Here is an 18,943-nt window from a genome sequence, read left to right as displayed (position 1 = left end):
AGTTATTAATTTAATTATTAATCAACATTCCAAATTGATAGTTTAGCATATATAATGAGACTATATTAACGTTTTGGTCATTGGTCCCTGATTCCAGGGTGGTGCCCCGTTTATTATTAATGTTTATTGATAATCCTTATTAATATTAATAATTATATTATTATTTATTAATTAATTTGCTAATAACCAAAACCTACCAAAGTAGAACCCCTACAGTGATGAAGGAACAACATCGAGGCTCAGTGATGTGTTTTTATTGATATATCAGATATCAGGATACAGGTTATACTGGTTATACTGGGTATACTGGTTATACTGGTTAAACTGGTTAAACTGGTTATACTGGTTATACTGGTTATACTGGTTATTAGATACACTCACTGCTGGTTTGAGTCTGAACATGAAGAGAAATATAGAAGACGGGATTATTCATCCATTCATTGGCTGGACGCCATGATGTCATCAGCCCGAGCAGCGTTGGCGTGGACACAACAGAAACGGATCGGTCTGATGTGTTGGAATTATTTAGTGTAATTTGGGTAGAGCAGAGCCTGGACCGAGGCGGAGCCTGGACAGAAGCGGATCCTGGACAGAGACGGAGCCTGGACAGAAGTGGAGCCTGGACAGAGACGGAGCCTGAACAGAAGTGGAGCCTGGACAGAAGTGGAGCCTGGACAGAAGCGTAGCCTGGACAGAGACGAAGCGTGGGCAGAGACGGAGCCTGGACAGAGACGGAGCCTGGACAGAGACGGAGCCTGAACAGAAGTGGAGCCTGAACAGAAGCGGAGCCTGGACAGAAGCGGAGCCTGGACAGAGACGAAGCGTGGGCAGAGACGGAGCCTGGACAGAGACGGAGCCTGGACAGAGACGGAGCCTGGACAGAAGTGGAGCCTGGACAGAAGCGTAGCCTGGACAGAAGCGGAGCCTGGACAGAGGCGGAGCCTGGACAGAAGTGGAGCCTGGACAGAAGTGGAGCCTGGACAGAAGCGGAGCCTGGACAGAGACGAAGCGTGGGCAGAGACGGAGCCTGGACAGAAGCAGAGCCTGGACAGAAGTGAAGCCTGGACAGAGACGGAGCTGTTCAGCTGCGCCGGCTGTGTGCCTGGCAGATGTAGCGCATCTTTGTGGAGCAGTGCAGGTCGTTGAGGCGTCCTTGATAGTGCAGGTGAGCGCAGTCTTCGTCCCCGCGGCCCAGACCGTGACCGGTCCAGCTGTCGGGCTGACCGGGCACCCAGCGCCTGGAAACCACACAAACATTCACAGGTTTTTAGTTCACCAGTCTCACAGGACCGGGGTCAGTCTGACGGAGGTTTGAAGAGTCGTCTCATAAAGACGGAGACGAGTGTAACCGCTCACCTTCTGTTCATGACATACGGCGTCTGGTTGACCCACTCCCACTCCCCCGTCCTCTCATCGGTCAGACCCACCCAGTAGAAGGTGCCCATGATGTGAGAAATCACAAACTCCTGAAGCAGAGAGACAGACAAGTAGAGAGACAGAGAGAAAGACAGCTAATTAACTTCATGGGGGAACTCTCCAAAGGTGTCCCACAAGGATCAACCTCCGTCAGATGGTTATATGACATCACGCTGTCAGACAGACAGACAGACAGACAGACAGACAGACAGACGGGCTGTCTCACCCACTCCTCGTCGGTGTTGAGGATGACCAGGTGGGACTCGTGTCCGTTGCACCAGTCTCTCGCTTCGTCCCAGGACAGAGATGTCTTGCTGAACAAGTAACAGCTGGAGCCCAACTTGTCCCAATCCAGAGGACAGCAGCCTTCCACTGTTGAACCTGAGAGACAGACGGAGAGACAGACAGGTCAGAAGACACAGGGGGGGAGAGACAGATGGTGGGGACGTTGTGGGCTGGATCAGGACCAGTATAGATGCTGTAGGTGTGTCTCAGTGTGTTTACTGTTGCGGAGGATGCGTTCGATGGAACATTTCAGCGAGGCGACCGTCCTGCTGATGGAGTCCAGAGTGGACAGCTGCTTCAACGCCTCCGCCACTGAACACACAGGAGATACAGTAAACACAGTAGAGCGAACACAGTAGAGTGAATAGACCACAGCTGTAGCAACAGCAGCAGCAACAGCAACAGCAGCAGCATCAGCAGCAGCAGCAGCAGAAGCAACAGCAGCAGCAGCAGCAGCAACAGCAACAGCAGCAGCAACAGCAGCAACAGCAGCATCAGCAGCAGCAGCAGCAGAAGCAACAGCAGCAGCAGCAGCAGCAACAGCAACAGCAGCAGCAGCAGCTGTAGCAGCAGCAGCTGTAGCAACAGTAGCAACAGCAACAGTAACAACAGCAGCAGCAGCAGCAGCTGTAGCAACAGTAGCAACAGCAGCAGCTGTAGCAACAGCAGCAGCAACAGCAACAGCAGCAACAGCAGCATCAGCAGCAGAAGCAGCAGAAGCAACAGCAGCAGCAGCAGCAGCAACAGCAACAGCAGCAGCAGCAGCTGTAGCAGCAGCAGCTGTAGCAACAGTAGCAACAGCAACAGTAACAACAGCAGCAGCAGCAGCAGCTGTAGCAACAGTAGCAACAGCAGCAGCAACAGCAGCTGTAGCAGCAGCAGCAACAGCAGCAGAAGTAACAGCAGCTGTAGCAGCAACAGCAGCAGAAGCAACAGCAGCTGTAGCAGCAACAGCAGCAGAAGCAACAGCAGCTGTAGCAGCAGCAGCAGCAGCAGCAGCAACAGTGTGTGTTTTCGGGGTCGTCCGGCTCACCTGAGGTCAGCTCGTCCTTGTTGCTCTCCACAGCGAACTTGAGGCGGTGAACGTCTTTAGCTGCGCCTGAAGCAGAACAACAGAGGAAGTCCTAGTCCAATCAGATTACAGGATGAGGAGAGCGTGGCGGTCTGTGATCACCTGTCAGGTGTGTTACCTCTGGTGAGCTGCTGCGCGGCGCTCAGCGTCTCCGTCAGGTTGGAAACACTTTTCTCCGCCGACCAGAGTCGGTTCCACGTCTTCGTGTCTGAACATAAACATGAGTGAACTTCACAGACAGTTACAGACTGTTACCGTCTGATCACTAACCAGCAAGATGGCAACAGCTAAAAAACAAGATGTCAACAGCTAAAAAACAAGATGTCAACAGCTAAAAAACAAGATGGCAACAGCTAAAAAACAAGATGGCAACAGCTAAAAACCAAGATGGCAACAGCTAAAAAACAAGATGGCAACAGCTAAAAACAAGATGTCAACAGCTAAAAAACAAGATGTCAACAGCTAAAAAACAAGATGGCAACAGCTAAAAAACAAGATGGCAACAGCTAAAAAACAAGATGGCAACAGCTAAAAAGCAAGATGTCAACAGCTAAAAAACAAGATGGCAACAGCTAAAAAACAAGATGGCAACAGCTAAAAACCAAGATGGCAACAGCTAAAAAACAAGATGGCAACAGCTAAAAACAAGATGGCAACAGCTAAAAACAAGATGTCAACAGCTAAAAAACAAGATGGCAACAGCTAAAAAACAAGATGTCAACAGCTAAAAAACAAGATGGCAACAGCTAAAAAACAAGATGGCAACAGCTAAAAACAAGATGTCAACAGCTAAAAAACAAGATGTCAACAGCTAAAAAACAAGATGGCAACAGCTAAAAAACAAGATGGCAACAGCTAAAAAACAAGATGTCAACAGCTAAAAAACAAGATGGCAACAGCTAAAAACCAAGATGGCAACAGCTAAAAAACAAGATGGCAACAGCTAAAAACAAGATGGCAACAGCTAAAAACAAGATGTCAACAGCTAAAAAACAAGATGGCAACAGCTAAAAAACAAGATGTCAACAGCTAAAAAACAAGATGGCAACAGCTAAAAAACAAGATGGCAACAGCTAAAAACCAAGATGGCAACAGCTAAAAATCAAGATGGCAACAGCTAAAAAACAAGATGGCAACAGCTAAAAAACAAGATGGCAACAGCTAAAAACCAAGATGGCAACAGCTAAAAACCAAGATGGCAACAGCTAAAAAACAAGATGGCAACAGCTAAAAACCAAGATGGCAACAACTAAAAACAAGATGGCCACAACTAAAAACAAGATGGCAACAGCTAAAAACCAAGATGGCAACAGCTAAAAACCAAGATGGCAACAGCTAAAAAACAAGATGGCAACAGCTAAAAACCAAGATGGCAACAACTAAAAACAAGATGGCAACAACTAAAAACAAGATGGCAACAGCTAAAACCAAGATGGCAACAGCTAAAAACCAAGATGGCAACAGCTAAAAACAAGATGTCAACAGCTAAAAACAAGATGGCAACAGCTAAAAAACAAGATGGCAACAGCTAAAAAACAAGATGGCAACAGCTAAAAAACAAGATGGCAACAGCTAAAAAACAAGATGGCAACAGCTAAAAACCAAGATGGCAACAGCTAAAAAACAAGATGGCAACAGCTAAAAACCAAGATGGCAACAACTAAAAACCAAGATGGCAACAACTAAAAACAAGATGGCAACAGCTAAAACCAAGATGGCAACAGCTAAAAACCAAGATGGCAACAGCTAAAAACAAGATGTCAACAGCTAAAAACAAGATGGCAACAGCTAAAAAACAAGATGGCAACAACTAAAAACAAAATGTCAACAGCTAAAAAACAAAATGGCAACAGCTAAAAACCAAGATGTCAACAGCTAAAAAACAAGATGGCAACAACTAAAAACAAAATGTCAACAGCTAAAAAACAAGATGGCAACAACTAAAAAACAAGATGGCAACAACTAAAAACAAAATGGCAACAGCTAAAAACCAAGATGGCAACAGCTAAAAAACAAGATGGCAACAGATAAAAACCAAGATGGCAACAGCTAAAAAACAAGATGGCAACAGCTAAAAAACAAGATGGCAACAGCTAAAAACCAAGATGGCAACAGCTAAAAAACAAGATGGCAACAACTAAAAACAAAATGGCAACAGCTAAAAACCAAGATGGCAACAGCTAAAAACCAAGATGGCAACAGCTAAAAAACAAGATGGCAACAGCTAAAAACCAAGATGGCAACAGCTAAAAAACAAGATGGCAACAACTAAAAACAAAATGGCAACAGCTAAAAACCAAGATGGCAACAGCTAAAAAACAAGATGGCAACAGCTAAAAACCAAGATGGCAACAGCTAAAAAACAAGATGGCAACAGCTAAAAAACAAGATGGCAACAGCTAAAAAACAAGATGGCAACAGCTAAAAACCAAGATGGCAACAGCTAAAAACAAGATGGCAACAACTAAAAACAAAATGGCAACAGCTAAAAACCAAGATGGCAACAGCTAAAAAACAAGATGGCAACAGCTAAAAACCAAGATGGCAACAGCTAAAAACCAAGATGGCAACAGCTAAAAACCAAGATGGTGACCATGCCATACTAGCTTGTCGTAAAGGAGGTTACACACTGACAGTTGTTGTTGTCTTTAACTGTGTGTGTGTGTGTGTGTGTGTGTGTGTGTGTGCGTGTGTGTGTGTGTGTGTGTGCTCACTGCTGGCTCCCAGGGCGATGATCAGAATCAGGATGACTGTCGCCGTCAGAGCAGGAAACAACCAGCGTCTGAACCTGGAGACTCCTGAGAAGTAGACAGGAGCTGGTTCTGATGGACGGAGAGACAGACAGACAGACAGACAGACAGGAAGTGACTCTTTCATGTTACAGTCGGTGTAACCAGACAGACAGGTGGAGGGACAGACAGGTACCTTTGTTCCAGAAGGAGCTGCTGTCATCTTCGACGTTGTCATGGTATTCGGTCGTCATGGCAATGTCTCCCTCTCTGTCTCTCAGCTCCTTCAAACGGCCGTGTCTCACCTGTCACGACGAGGACTGACAAACAGCGCGACTGTCCAAACAGCGAGCCGAGGGTCATCGTCCTCCGAGACGCACTTTGAACTGGAAAACACCGAAGTCTGATGTCACTCTGTTAGTCTGGACTAAAATACGCCAACTACTAAAGACTGGCTTCTTCTGAAGCTGGAGGGATTGATAAAAGCTGAAGTGTTGATTCTTCGGAGCTTTTGAAGTGTATTTATTTTGGGAGCAAAAGCTGACTGTGAAGCACTAAAAGGAGTTGAAGTGTCGGGTAAAACTGAAGCAAATGTGTTTAATTAAAAGTGTCAAGAGTCAGGTTGAGGATTAAACCGTCATTCTATAAAAGAACACGTTTTAATTTTAAGCACTGAAACTTTATTCCCCTGAAACACATGATTACATTTATATTCATTCAAGCAAGTTTACAATGACGTCACAAAAACCAAGATGGAGACGACCAAAAACCAAGATGGTGACGGCCAAAAACCAAGATGGAGACGGACGAAAACCAAGATGGTGACGGCCAAAAACCAAGATGGAGACGGCCAAAAACCAAGATGGAGACGACCAAAAACCAAGATGGAGACGACCAAAAACCAAGATGGTGACGGCCAAAAACCAAGATGGTGACGGCCAAAAACCAAGATGGAGACGACCAAAAACCAAGATGGAGACGGCCGAAAACCAAGATGGTGACGGCCAAAAACCAAGATGGAGACCATGCCATACTAGCTTGTCGTGAAGGAGGTTAGATAACGAAGTTGAAGTGTCGGTAAAAACTGAAGCTGTTTAATTAAAAGTGAACTTGCGGGTGCAGAAAGAGCTGAAATGCTGAAGTGACGACAGAATTTGAAGTGTCGAGAGTCAGATTGAGGATTAAAGCGTCATTTTATAAACGAACACGTTTTAATTTTAATCACTGTGAAACTTTATTCCCCTAAAACACATGATTACATTTATATTCATTCAAGCAAGTTTACAATGACGTCACATTTTATTATAATTATTACAATTATTATTATTAGTAGCTGAAAAACTGCAGCTGAAGCTATTGGAAAAGATGAGATATCTTAAAATGTGTATTTATGTGGGAGCAAAAGCTGAACTTGAAGCACTAAAAGGAGTTGAAGTGTCGGTAAAAGTACAGATCATTTGGCGGTGTTCCGGTTAACTCTTCGGCGGTGTTCCGGTTAACTCTTCGGCGGTGTTCCGGTTAACTCTTCGGCGGTGTGTGGGCGGAGCTGTTTAGGCACGCATGCTGTGTTTATGGCAGATGAAGCGCATCTTGGTGGTGCAGTGCACGTCGTTGAGGCGTCCGTCGTAGTGCAGGTGACCACAGTCTTCGTCGCCGTGGCCCATACCGTGACCGGTCCAGCCGTCGGGCTGACCGGGCACCCAGCGCCTGGAAACCACACAAACACAATGTTAACAAACCATGTAGTCAAACATGCTTCACAATGTGAATACAAGTATGTGAATGGAAACTCGTTTAGCGAGCCTGGAGGCTGACAGGAAGTACCTGCGCTCTATGTTGTACGGCGTCTGGTTGACCCACTCCCAGCGCCCGGTCCTCCAGTCGGACAGACCAACCCAGAACATCTCATGAATGGTACGACGCGTCACAAAGTCCTGGACGGGAACACAGACAAGTATATATTCAGGTAGTCTCAGTAGTAACTCTTTAAGCAGCAACTACATGTTGGACATTCAGTAAAACCACAGACTGTAAACAGGAAGTGGACGTAGTCACCGTGACGTCACCCATTGGTTGGTGGACTACCGTTTTGAAGCCTTCGGTTTGGCATTTTGGCCGTCTCCGTCTTGGGTTTGGCCATCGCCATCTTGGTTTTTGGCCGTCGCCATCTTGGTTTTTTGGCCGTCTCCATCTTGGTTTTTAGCCGTCGCCATCTTGGTTTTTTGGCCGTCTCCATCTTGGTTTTTGGCCGTCGCCATCTTGGTTTTTAGCCGTCGCTATCTTGGTTTTTTGGTTGTCTCCATCTTGGTTTTTGGCCATCGCCATCTTGGTTTTTGGCCGTCGCCATCTTGGTTTTTTGTCTGTCTCCATCTTAGTTTTTTGGTCGTCACCATCTTGGTTTTTGGCCGTCGCTATCTTGGTTTTTTGGTTGTCTCCATCTTGGTTTTTGGCCGTCGCCATCTTGGTTTTTGGCCGTCTCCATCTTGGTTTTTTGGTTGTCTCCATCTTGTTTTTTGGTCATCGCCATCTTGGTTTTTTGTCTGTCTCCATCTTAGTTTTTTGGTCGTCTCCATCTTGGTTTTTGGCCGTCGCTATCTTGGTTTTTTGGTTGTCTCCATCTTGGTTTTTGGCCGTGGTAGCGACCTGTCAATCAGCAGGTAGCCCCGCCCTAAAGCATTCCCTGCTTTATGGTCTATCTGACTCTAAATGGGACCATCATTTACTAAATGAACATCATCCTGTATTGAAGAAGACTTGAAACTAGAGATTGAGACCATAAACTCATGTTTACAATGTCCACTGAGTAAAAACTGTCTCACCCATGCCTTGTCGGTGTGGACTATGAGCAGGTGAGCTTTCTGTTTGTCACACCAGACTCTGGACTCGTTCCAGGACAGAGTCAAACTGCTGAAGAAGTAACAGTTGAGGCCAAACTGTTCCCAACCTATTGGACAGCAACCGACCCCTGCTGAGCCTGAGAGACAGACAGACAGACAAAGAGACACACAGGTGTGAACATCAGTCTGTCATTAAATGTGTACTTTAAATATATGACCGTGTGTTTACTGTTGTTGATGATGTGTTCAAGGGAACATTTGAGCGTAGCGACGCTCTTGCTGAGAGAGTCCACGATTGACAGCTGCTTCAATGCCTCCGCCACTGAACACACAGTAAATACAGTAAATATATATATATATATATATATATATACTGGAAAAAAAAAGTTTGGAAACTTGTGTTTGGTGGATTATTTCTCTGTTGTATCAATGCTAATGGTCATTGTATTTTACATGGTTGGAAAGCCTGTTTATTTACCTTCACAATGATGTCCCACTTGTAAGGATTATGCATCTGTGGGATGAGCAGCACAGCTGATGATGTGGGGAGCGCCCAAGAAAAATTTGCCAAAATGCTCCGTCAATGGTAAACAGTGTATTCTCCTGTTGGTGTTGACTCTTGTTTTGAGTTGTTTGGTGGATTGGATGATTGAACTCTCTATCAGTAACAAGGAACAAACAAGACATATTGATTGATTTAATCCACCGTCAGGAGCCTCAGTAGAGGTGGAAGATCCATACGCAGCCACAACAGCCTGGCACCTCCTCCTCATGCTGGTCACCAACCTGGTCACGTTGCTGTGGGATGGCGTTCCATTCCTCAACCAGGATTGGTTGCAGGTCAGCCAACGAGGTTGTGTTGGTCACTCTAACACGTACAGCACACCCAAGCTGATCCCACATGTTGAATTGGGTTGAGGTGTGGACTCTTGGCAGGCCGTTCCATTCTCTCTCCTCCCACATTGTGGAGGTAGTGTGTGATAACCCTGGCTCTGTGGGGGGGGGGCGTTGTCATCTTGGAGGATGAAGTTAGGTCCCAGATTGTGGAGATATGGGATCGCCACTGGCTGCAGAATCTCATCCCGATATCTCACTGCATTGAGATGGCCTTCAATGATGACAAGCCTTGTTTTGCCAGTGAGGAAGATGCCGCCCCCCCCCCCCACACCATGACACTGCCCCCACCAAAAGCTGTTACTCCATCGGTGCTACAATCAGCATAGCGTTCTCCACGTCGTCTCCATACTTTGACCTGCCGTCCAACTTTGGCAGACAGAACCTGGACTCATCACTGAACATGACATTCCCCCACATGTTCAGGTTCCATTGTCTGTGTTGGAGACACCAGCGCCAACGGGCCTGACGGTGAAGGGCAGTCATTGCAGGCTTCCTGGTAGCCTTAGGAGAATACACTGTTTAGAGCATTTTGGCAAATTTTTCTTGGGCGCTACCCACATCATCAACTGTGCTGCTCATCCCACAAATGCATGATCCTTACAAGTTGGACATCATTGCGAAGGTAAATAAACAGGCTTTCCAACGATGTAAAATACAATGACCATTAGCATTGATACAACAGAGAAATAATCCACCAAACACAAGTTTACAAACTTTGTTTTTCCAGTTTATATACACACACACATCGTCAGCATGTACAGACAAAATACTGGGTATACTTTCTCAACCAAAGTTAGTGCGTATATGTGCTGCAGATTGAAACCTTTCACACTGCAGACAGAGCCAGATGTTAGTGGGTGTTAGAGGGTTTCTGTCCAATGAGAACGGAACTTTAGTAACTGATTCATACAACAAACCGACACGGTGAATGGTGCTAGCTGAAGTTATCACTAGTAGCAGTAGTAGACAGACCTGTGGCCAGCTGGTCCTTGTTGTTCTCCACAGCAAACTGCATCTGCACGACTTGTTTAGCCGTTTCTGGAATAAAGGACAGGAAACTGAAGTATTTAGCATGTTAGCATGTTAGCATGTTGGTTGGTTACAGGTCGGCTGAGAATTAAATCACTTTAATCTCTTAGTTCTTAACTTACATTTAAACATCTCCTCCCTCAATCTTTAAATTCACTACTTTCATCACTTACACTTCACCAAGATGGAGACGCCAAAAACCAAGATGAAGACGGCTAAAAACCAAGATGGAGACGACTAAAAAACAAGATGGAGACGACTAAAAACCAAGATGGAGACGACTAAAAAACAAGATGGAGACGACGAAAAAACAAGATGGAGACGACTAAAAACCAAGATGGAGACGACCAAAAACCAAGATGGAGACGACTAAAAAACAAGATGGAGACGACTAAAAACCAAGATGGAGACGACCAAAAAACAAGATGGAGACGACCAAAAACCAAGATGGAGACGACCAAAAACCAAGATGGAGACGACCAAAAACCAAGATGGAGACGACTAAAAACCAAGATGGAGACGACCAAAAACCAAGATGGAGACGACCAAAAACCAAGATGGAGACGACCAAAAACCAAGATGGAGACAAAAACCAAGATGGAGACGACCAAAAACCAAGATGGAGACGACCAAAAACCAAGATGGAGACGACTAAAAACCAAGATGGAGACGACTAAAAACCAAGATGGAGACGACTAAAAACCAAGATGGAGACGACTAAAAACCAAGATGGAGACAAAAACCAAGATGGAGACGACCAAAAACCAAGATGGAGACGACTAAAAACCAAGATGGTGACGACCAAAAACCAAGATGGAGACGACGAAAAAACAAGATGGAGGCGACTAAAAACCAAGATGGAGACGACCAAAAACCAAGATGGAGACGACTAAAAACCAAGATGGAGACGACTAAAAACCAAGATGGAGACGACCCAAAAACCAAGATGGAGACGACGAAAAAACAAGATGGAGACGACCCAAAAACCAAGATGGAGACGACTAAAAACCAAGATGGAGACAAAAACCAAGATGGAGACGACCAAAAACCAAGATGGTGACGACCAAAAACCAAGATGGAGACGACTAAAAACCAAGATGGTGACGACCAAAAACCAAGATGGAGACGACGAAAAAACAAGATGGAGGCGACTAAAAACCAAGATGGAGACGACCAAAAACCAAGATGGAGACGACTAAAAACCAAGATGGAGACGACTAAAAACCAAGATGGAGACGACCCAAAAACCAAGATGGAGACGACGAAAAAACAAGATGGAGACGACCCAAAAACCAAGATGGAGACGACTAAAAACCAAGATGGAGACAAAAACCAAGATGGAGACGACCAAAAACCAAGATGGTGACGACCAAAAACCAAGATGGAGACAAAAACCAAGATGGAGACGACCAAAAACCAAGATGGAGACGACCAAAAACCAAGATGGAGACAAAAACCAAGATGGAGACGACCAAAAACCAAGATGGAGACGACCAAAAACCAAGATGGAGACGACTAAAAACCAAGATGGAGACGACTAAAAACCAAGATGGAGACGACGAAAAAACAAGATGGAGACGACTAAAAACCAAGATGGAGACGACGAAAAAACAAGATGGAGACGACTAAAAACCAAGATGGAGACGACGAAAAAACAAGATGGAGACGACCAAAAACCAAGATGGAGACGAAAACCAAGATGGAGACGACCAAAAACCAAGATGGAGACGACTAAAAACCAAGATGGAGACGACGAAAAAACAAGATGGAGACGACTAAAAACCAAGATGGAGACGACGAAAAAACAAGATGGAGACGACCAAAAACCAAGATGGAGACGACCAAAAACCAAAATGGAGACAAAAACCAAGATGGAGACGACCAAAAACCAAGATGGAGACGACCAAAAACCAAGATGGAGACGACGAAAAACCAAGATGGAGACGACGAAAAAACAAGATGGAGACGACCAAAAACCAAGATGGAGACGACTAAAAACCAAGATGGAGACGACTAAAAACCAAGATGGAGACGACTAAAAACCAAGATGGAGACGACCAAAAACCAAGATGGAGACGGGTAAGTAAGAATATATGTATGTATGTATGTGTGTGTGTGTGTGTGTGTGTGTGTGTGTGCGTGTGCGTGGATGTGTTACCTTGAGCGTGCTGCAGTGAGGCGTTCAGTGATTGGATGACGTCACTCAGGTTGGACGCTCTCTGCTCTGCAGACCACAGACGATTTGCCGTCTTCGTGTCTGATCACACACATAGAGAGACAGAGACAGACAGAGAGACAGAGAGACAGCAGTACTAGTACTAGTACTAACTAACTAGTGTGTAACAGGATTAAAATACTAGGTTTATGAACGTGTACTCACTGCTGACTCCTAGTACTATGATCAGAACCAGGATGACTGACGTCGTCAGAACAGGAAACAACCAGCGTCTCCACCTGGAGAGAGAGACGGGAAGATCCTCTGATGGACAGACAGACAGACAGAGAGACAGTTGAACATCTGTTACAGGCGTCCCACCGTCCACTGCAGTAGACAGACAGACAGACAGACAGACAGACAGACAGGTACCTTTGGTCCAGAGGGCGGTGCTGTCTATCTTGTTCTCATACTCGTAGTCTGTCGTCATGGCGACGGCGTCTCTCCGTCTGTCGTCCTTTAAGATGAAGACAATAAGTCAGACAGTCATCACAACTAAATCCGTCTTTATGACGTCATCAGAACTCCAGAGAACTCATTCAGCGGGACTACGTCTTCAGTTTCCTGTCCCCCTTAAAGGGAGCGTGGCCTGGACTCTTACGAAGTCTCCGTACAGTATGTGGCGGTCTGATGTATGACAGCCCCTCATTTGCATAATGAAGCAGAAATGCATAAAGACGTGTATAACTAAAAATATACAGAAATAGATGGGGAAATAAAGTCGGAAAATAATAAATAATTAAATAAATAAATACATTTAAAAAATAAATTTTGAATGAATGAAAAATAAATACACAATTAAAAATAAATAAAAGGCAAAATTAAATAGAGTAAATAAATATGGGAATCAATAATAATGTAAATACATAAAGAAGCTAATTAAAATAGAAATATCATTTTATTAATAAATGAATGCCAAATTTTGGTTCATTTAATGGCATACTGATTTATTAATGGAGTATTTATGTTAAAGGTGACAGAGAGTTAAAGGTGACAGAGAGTTAAAGGTGACAGAGAGAGAGTTAAAGGTGACAGAGAGTTAAAGGTGACAGAGAGTTAAAGGTGACAGAGAGAGAGTTAAAGGTGACAGAGAGTTAAAGGTGACAGAGAGAGAGTTAAAGGTGACAGAGAGTTAAAGGTGACAGCAGAGAGAGTTAAAGGTGACAGAGAGAGAGTTAAAGGTGACAGAGAGTTAAAGGTGACAGAGAGTTAAAGGTGACAGAGAGAGTTAAAGGTGACAGAGAGAGTTAAAGGTGACAGAGAGAGTTAAAGGTGACAGAGAGAGAGTTAAAGGTGACAGAGAGTTAAAGGTGACAGAGAGTTAAAGGTGACAGAGAGAGTTAAAGGTGACAGAGAGAGTTAAAGGTGACAGAGAGAGAGTTAAAGGTGACAGAGAGAGTTAAAGGTGACAGCAGAGAGAGTTAAAGGTGACAGAGAGAGAGTTAAAGGTGACAGAGAGAGTTAAAGGTGACAGCAGAGAGAGTTAAAGGTGACAGAGAGAGAGTTAAAGGTGACAGCAGAGAGAGTTAAAGGTGACAGAGAGAGAGTTAAAGGTGACAGAGAGAGTTAAAGGTGACAGCAGAGAGAGTTAAAGGTGACAGCAGAGAGAGTTAAAGGTGACAGCAGAGAGAGTTAAAGGTGACAGAGAGAGTTCAAGGTGACAACAGAGAGTTAAAGGTGACAGCAGAGAGTTAAAGGTGACAGCAGAGAGAGTTCAAGGTGACAGAGAGTTGAAGGTGACAGAGAGAGTTAAAGGTGACAGCAGAGAGAGTTAAAGGTGACAAAGAGAGTTAAAGGTGACAGATAGAGTTAAAGGTGACAGCAGAGAGAGTTAAAGGTGACAGAGAGAGTTAAAGGTGACAGAGAGAGTTAAAGGTGACAGCAGAGAGAGTTAAAGGTGACAGAGAGAGTTAAAGGTGACAGCAGAGAGAGTTAAAGGTGACAAAGAGAGTTAAAGGTGACAGCAGAGAGAGTTAAAGGTGACAGAGAGAGTTAAAGGTGACAGCAGAGAGAGTTAAAGGTGACAGCAGAGAGAGTTAAAGGTGACAGAGAGAGAGTTAAAGGTGACAGAGAGAGAGTTAAAGGTGACAGAGAGAGTTAAAGGTGACAGCAGAGAGTTAAAGGTGACAGCAGAGAGAGTTAAAGGTGACAGAGAGTTAAAGGTGACAGAGAGAGAGTTAAAGGTGACAGCAGAGAGAGTTAAAGGTGACAGAGAGAGTTCAAGGTGACAACAGAGAGTTAAAGGTGACAGCAGAGAGTTAAAGGTGACAGCAGAGAGAGTTGAAGGTGACAGAGAGTTGAAGGTGACAGAGAGAGTTAAAGGTGACAGCAGAGAGAGTTAAAGGTGACAAAGAGAGTTAAAGGTGACAGAGAGAGTTAAAGGTGACAGCAGAGAGAGTTAAAGGTGACAGAGAGAGTTAAAGGTGACAGAGAGAGTTAAAGGTGACAGCAGAGAGAGTTAAAGGTGACAGCAGAGAGTTAAAGGTGACAGAGAGAGTTAAAGGTGACAGAGAGAGTTCAAGGTGACAGCAGAGAGTTAAAGGTGACAAAGAGAGTTAAAGGTGACAGAGAGTTAAAGGTGACAGCAGAGAGAGTTAAAGGTGACAGAGAGAGTTAAAGGTGACAGCAGAGAGAGTTAAAGGTGACAGAGAGAGTTAAAGGTGACAGCAGAGAGAGTTAAAGGTGACAGAGAGAGTTAAAGGTGACAGCAGAGAGAGTTAAAGGTGACAGAGAGAGTTAAAGGTGACAGCAGAGAGAGTTAAAGGTGACAGCAGAGAGAGTTAAAGGTGACAGAGAGAGAGTTAAAGGTGACAGAGAGAGAGTTAAAGGTGACAGAGAGAGTTAAAGGTGACAGCAGAGAGTTAAAGGTGACAGCAGAGAGAGTTAAAGGTGACAGAGAGAGAGTTAAAGGTGACAGAGAGAGAGTTAAAGGTGACAGAGAGAGTTAAAGGTGACAGCAGAGAGAGTTAAAGGTGACAGAGAGAGTTAAAGGTGACAGCAGAGAGAGTTAAAGGTGACAGAGAGAGTTAAAGGTGACAGCAGAGAGAGTTAAAGGTGACAGAGAGAGAGTTAAAGGTGACAGCAGAGAGTTAAAGGTGACAGAGAGAGAGTTAAAGGTGACAGAGAGAGTTAAAGGTGACAGCAGAGAGAGTTAAAGGTGACAGCAGAGAGAGTTAAAGGTGACAGCAGAGAGAGTTAAAGGTGACAGCAGAGAGAGTTAAAGGTGACAGAGAGAGTTCAAGGTGACAACAGAGAGTTAAAGGTGACAGCAGAGAGTTAAAGGTGACAGCAGAGAGAGTTCAAGGTGACAGAGAGTTGAAGGTGACAGAGAGAGTTAAAGGTGACAGCAGAGCGTTAAAGGTGACAAAGAGAGTTAAAGGTGACAGAGAGAGTTAAAGGTGACAGCAGAGAGAGTTAAAGGTGACAGAGAGAGTTAAAGGTGACAGAGAGAGTTAAAGGTGACAGCAGAGAGAGTTAAAGGTGACAGCAGAGAGTTAAAGGTGACAGAGAGAGTTCAAGGTGACAGCAGAGAGAGTTAAAGGTGACAAAGAGAGTTAAAGGTGACAGAGAGAGTTAAAGGTGACAGCAGAGAGAGTTAAAGGTGACAGAGAGAGTTAAAGGTGACAGCAGAGAGAGTTAAAGGTGACAGAGAGAGTTAAAGGTGACAGCAGAGAGAGTTAAAGGTGACAGAGAGAGTTAAAGGTGACAGCAGAGAGAGTTAAAGGTGACAGCAGAGAGAGTTAAAGGTGACAGAGAGAGAGTTAAAGGTGACAGAGAGAGAGTTAAAGGTGACAGCAGAGAGTTAAAGGTGACAGCAGAGAGAGTTAAAGGTGACAGAGAGAGAGTTAAAGGTGACAGAGAGAGAGTTAAAGGTGACAGCAGAGAGAGTTAAAGGTGACAGCAGAGAGTTAAAGGTGACAGCAGAGAGAGTTCAAGGTGACAGAGAGTTGAAGGTGACAGAGAGAGTTAAAGGTGACAGCAGAGAGAGTTAAAGGTGACAAAGAGAGTTAAAGGTGACAGAGAGAGTTAAAGGTGACAGAGAGAGTTAAAGGTGACAGCAGAGAGAGTTAAAGGTGACAGCAGAGAGTTAAAGGTGACAGAGAGAGTTAAAGGTGACAGAGAGAGTTCAAGGTGACAGCAGAGAGAGTTAAAGGTGACAAAGAGAGTTAAAGGTGACAGAGAGAGTTAAAGGTGACAGCAGAGAGAGTTAAAGGTGACAGAGAGAGTTAAAGGTGACAGCAGAGAGAGTTAAAGGTGACAGAGAGAGTTAAAGGTGACAGCAGAGAGAGTTAAAGGTGACAGAGAGAGTTAAAGGTGACAGAGAGAGTTAAAGGTGACAGCAGAGAGAGTTAAAGGTGACAGCAGAGAGAGTTAAAGGTGACAGAGAGTTAAAGGTGACAGAGAGAGAGTTAAAGGTGACAGAGAGAGTTAAAGGTGACAGCAGAGAGTTAAAGGTGACAGCAGAGAGAGTTAAAGGTGACAGAGAGAGAGTTAAAGGTGACAGAGAGAGAGTTAAAGGTGACAGAGAGAGTTAAAGGTGACAGAGAGAGTTAAAGGTGACAGCAGAGAGAGTTAAAGGTGACAGCAGAGAGAGTTAAAGGTGACAGCAGAGAGAGTTAAAGGTGACAGAGAGAGTTCAAGGTGACAACAGAGAGTTAAAGGTGACAGCAGAGAGTTAAAGGTGACAGCAGAGAGAGTTGAAGGTGACAGAGAGTTGAAGGTGACAGAGAGAGTTAAAGGTGACAGCAGAGAGAGTTAAAGGTGACAGAGAGAGTTAAAGGTGACAGAGAGAGTTAAAGGTGACAGCAGAGAGAGTTAAAGGTGACAGAGAGAGTTAAAGGTGACAGAGAGAGTTAAAGGTGACAGCAGAGAGAGTTAAAGGTGACAGCAGAGAGTTAAAGGTGACAGAGAGAGTTAAAGGTGACAGCAGAGAGAGTTAAAGGTGACAGCAGAGAGTTAAAGGTGACAGCAGAGAGAGTTAAAGGTGACAGCAGAGAGTTAAAGGTGACAGAGAGAGTTAAAGGTGACAGAGAGAGTTCAAGGTGACAGCAGAGAGAGTTAAAGGTGACAAAGAGAGTTAAAGGTGACAGAGAGAGTTAAAGGTGACAGCAGAGAGAGTTAAAGGTGACAGAGAGAGAGTTAAAGGTGACAGAGAGAGTTAAAGGTGACAGCAGAGAGTTAAAGGTGACAGAGAGAGTTAAAGGTGACAGCAGAGAGAGTTAAAGGTGACAGAGAGAGTTAAAGGTGACAGCAGAGAGAGTTAAAGGTGACAGAGAGAGTTAAAGGTGACAGCAGAGAGAGTTAAAGGTGACAGCAGAGAGAGTTAAAGGTGACAGAGAGAGAGTTAAAGGTGACAGAGAGAGTTAAAGGTGACAGAGAGAGTTAAAGGTGACAGCAGAGAGAGTTAAAGGTGACAGCAGAGAGAGTTAAAGGTGACAGAGAGAGAGTTAAAGGTGACAGAGAGAGTTAAAGGTGACAGCAGAGAGAGTTAAAGGTGACAGCAGAGAGAGTTAAAGGTGACAGAGAGAGAGTTAAAGGTGACAGAGAGAGAGTTAAAGGTGACAGAGAGAGTTAAAGGTGACAGAGAGAGTTAAAGGTGACAGAGAGAGAGTTTAAATGTGACCGACCTTGTTGAAGTAGAATCCGTCTTCTGTCCCGCTGAGTGAAACCGTCGTCCTCCGTCAGTCATCTCCTCATCAACACATCTGGATCCTGTTCAACATTTCATAACTCTTCTCTCATGTTGACTCTTCATTTTCTTTCTGTTTCCAGTGAATCATCCCAACGGTCACCAACAGTCCTCTTCACTACTTCCCTTTTTATTCAGACGGGAAACGACTCTCAGTCGACACTTCCTCAAATTCATCTTCACACGGAGGTTCAGATCAAACTCAAGTTCACAAACATGCTGATTTAACCTTTAACACAACATCTGTAAGAAGAATAACAGGAAGCTGTACGGAGGCACCGCGGTGCTGTGAGCTACATGCTAATATGCTCACAGCGACAACGCAACCAAGATGGAGACGGCCAAAAACCAATCCACTCCTTTATTACCGTGTGTTGTCTGACTGGTTTTTATTATGAAGTCAGGTCATAATTCTCACTCTGTTATATATTATTATTATTATTATTATATATTGATGTGAAAACATCTCCTACAAACTACTGGATTTATTCAAGTTTCTCTCCAAAAACTACATTTGAACACATCATGATAACATAGATAAAGTTAGCTGTTAGCAGCCGGTAAGAGTTAGTGAACGTTTGTAACAATAGGATTGTTGGTTCCTAGTTGTTGTTGTTCCGGGGAACTGTTAGAGTGTGACACAGACAAAGTAACGCTAGCTGGAGCTGAATTAACATGTGGACTGTCGTACTGAATAAAGACACAAGTAAGCAACTGTAATGCTTTAACCGTCCAGTCTGTATGGTTAGGGAAGAACGGAACAGATTGAAACAA

At 44.4% G+C, this 18,943-nt stretch overlaps 1 protein-coding gene, 1 long non-coding RNA gene and 1 pseudogene across 4 annotated transcripts; all 3 read right to left on the bottom strand.

Annotated features, from left to right (window-relative positions):
• Positions 1-238: 238 nt before the first annotated feature.
• Positions 239-5,884, bottom strand: LOC141760666 (C-type lectin domain family 10 member A-like; annotated as a pseudogene).
• An 827-nt stretch (positions 5,885-6,711) lies between these two features.
• On the bottom strand, positions 6,712-18,660 carry asgr1a (asialoglycoprotein receptor 1a). 3 transcript variants are annotated; one of them, XM_074623711.1, is made up of 9 exons: positions 18,108-18,651; positions 12,853-12,937; positions 12,646-12,744; positions 12,424-12,522; positions 10,209-10,274; positions 8,569-8,661; positions 8,322-8,476; positions 7,327-7,436; positions 6,712-7,209 (listed from the first exon to the last, which is right to left on the bottom strand). In XM_074623711.1, exons 2-9 carry the CDS (start codon positions 12,908-12,910, stop codon positions 7,053-7,055), a joined length of 837 nt encoding a protein of 278 aa, XP_074479812.1. In that variant the 5' UTR covers positions 12,911-12,937; positions 18,108-18,651; the 3' UTR covers positions 6,712-7,052. The 3 variants fall into 3 exon arrangements, with proteins under 3 accessions (XP_074479812.1, XP_074479813.1, XP_074479814.1); XM_074623712.1 differs by lacking the exon at positions 10,209-10,274 and having other exon boundaries at positions 18,108-18,660; XM_074623713.1 differs by lacking the exons at positions 8,569-8,661; positions 10,209-10,274 and having other exon boundaries at positions 18,108-18,658.
• Positions 10,669-12,414, bottom strand: LOC141760698 (uncharacterized). Its single transcript, XR_012592431.1, has 4 exons — positions 12,236-12,414; positions 11,308-11,802; positions 11,024-11,176; positions 10,669-10,982 (listed from the first exon to the last, which is right to left on the bottom strand). It is a non-coding gene; the product is annotated as an uncharacterized LOC141760698 (long non-coding RNA).
• Positions 18,661-18,943: the final 283 nt, after the last annotated feature.

The sequence above is a fragment of the Sebastes fasciatus genome, chromosome 22 (assembly GCF_043250625.1).
Source record: "Sebastes fasciatus isolate fSebFas1 chromosome 22, fSebFas1.pri, whole genome shotgun sequence".
In the NCBI taxonomy this organism is placed as follows: Eukaryota; Metazoa; Chordata; class Actinopteri; order Perciformes; family Sebastidae; genus Sebastes; species Sebastes fasciatus.
Note: the sequence above shows the minus strand (reverse complement) of the source record. Positions and strands in the feature narration are given on the sequence as shown.

What these genes read in the sequence shown, in the direction of transcription:
- asgr1a (XM_074623711.1), bottom strand. Translation starts at nt 12,910, where the DNA reads ATGACGACAGACTACGAGTATGAGAACAAGATAGACAGCACCGCCCTC. An exon ending in CACCGCCCTCTGGACCAAAG is followed by an intron (nt 12,745 to 12,852) that starts GTACCTGTCTGT and finishes TCTGTCCATCAG; the next exon opens with AGGATCTTCCCGTCTCTCTC. An exon ending in CTCACTGCAGCACGCTCAAG is followed by an intron (nt 10,275 to 12,423) that starts GTAACACATCCA and finishes CCTTTATTCCAG; the next exon opens with AAACGGCTAAACAAGTCGTG.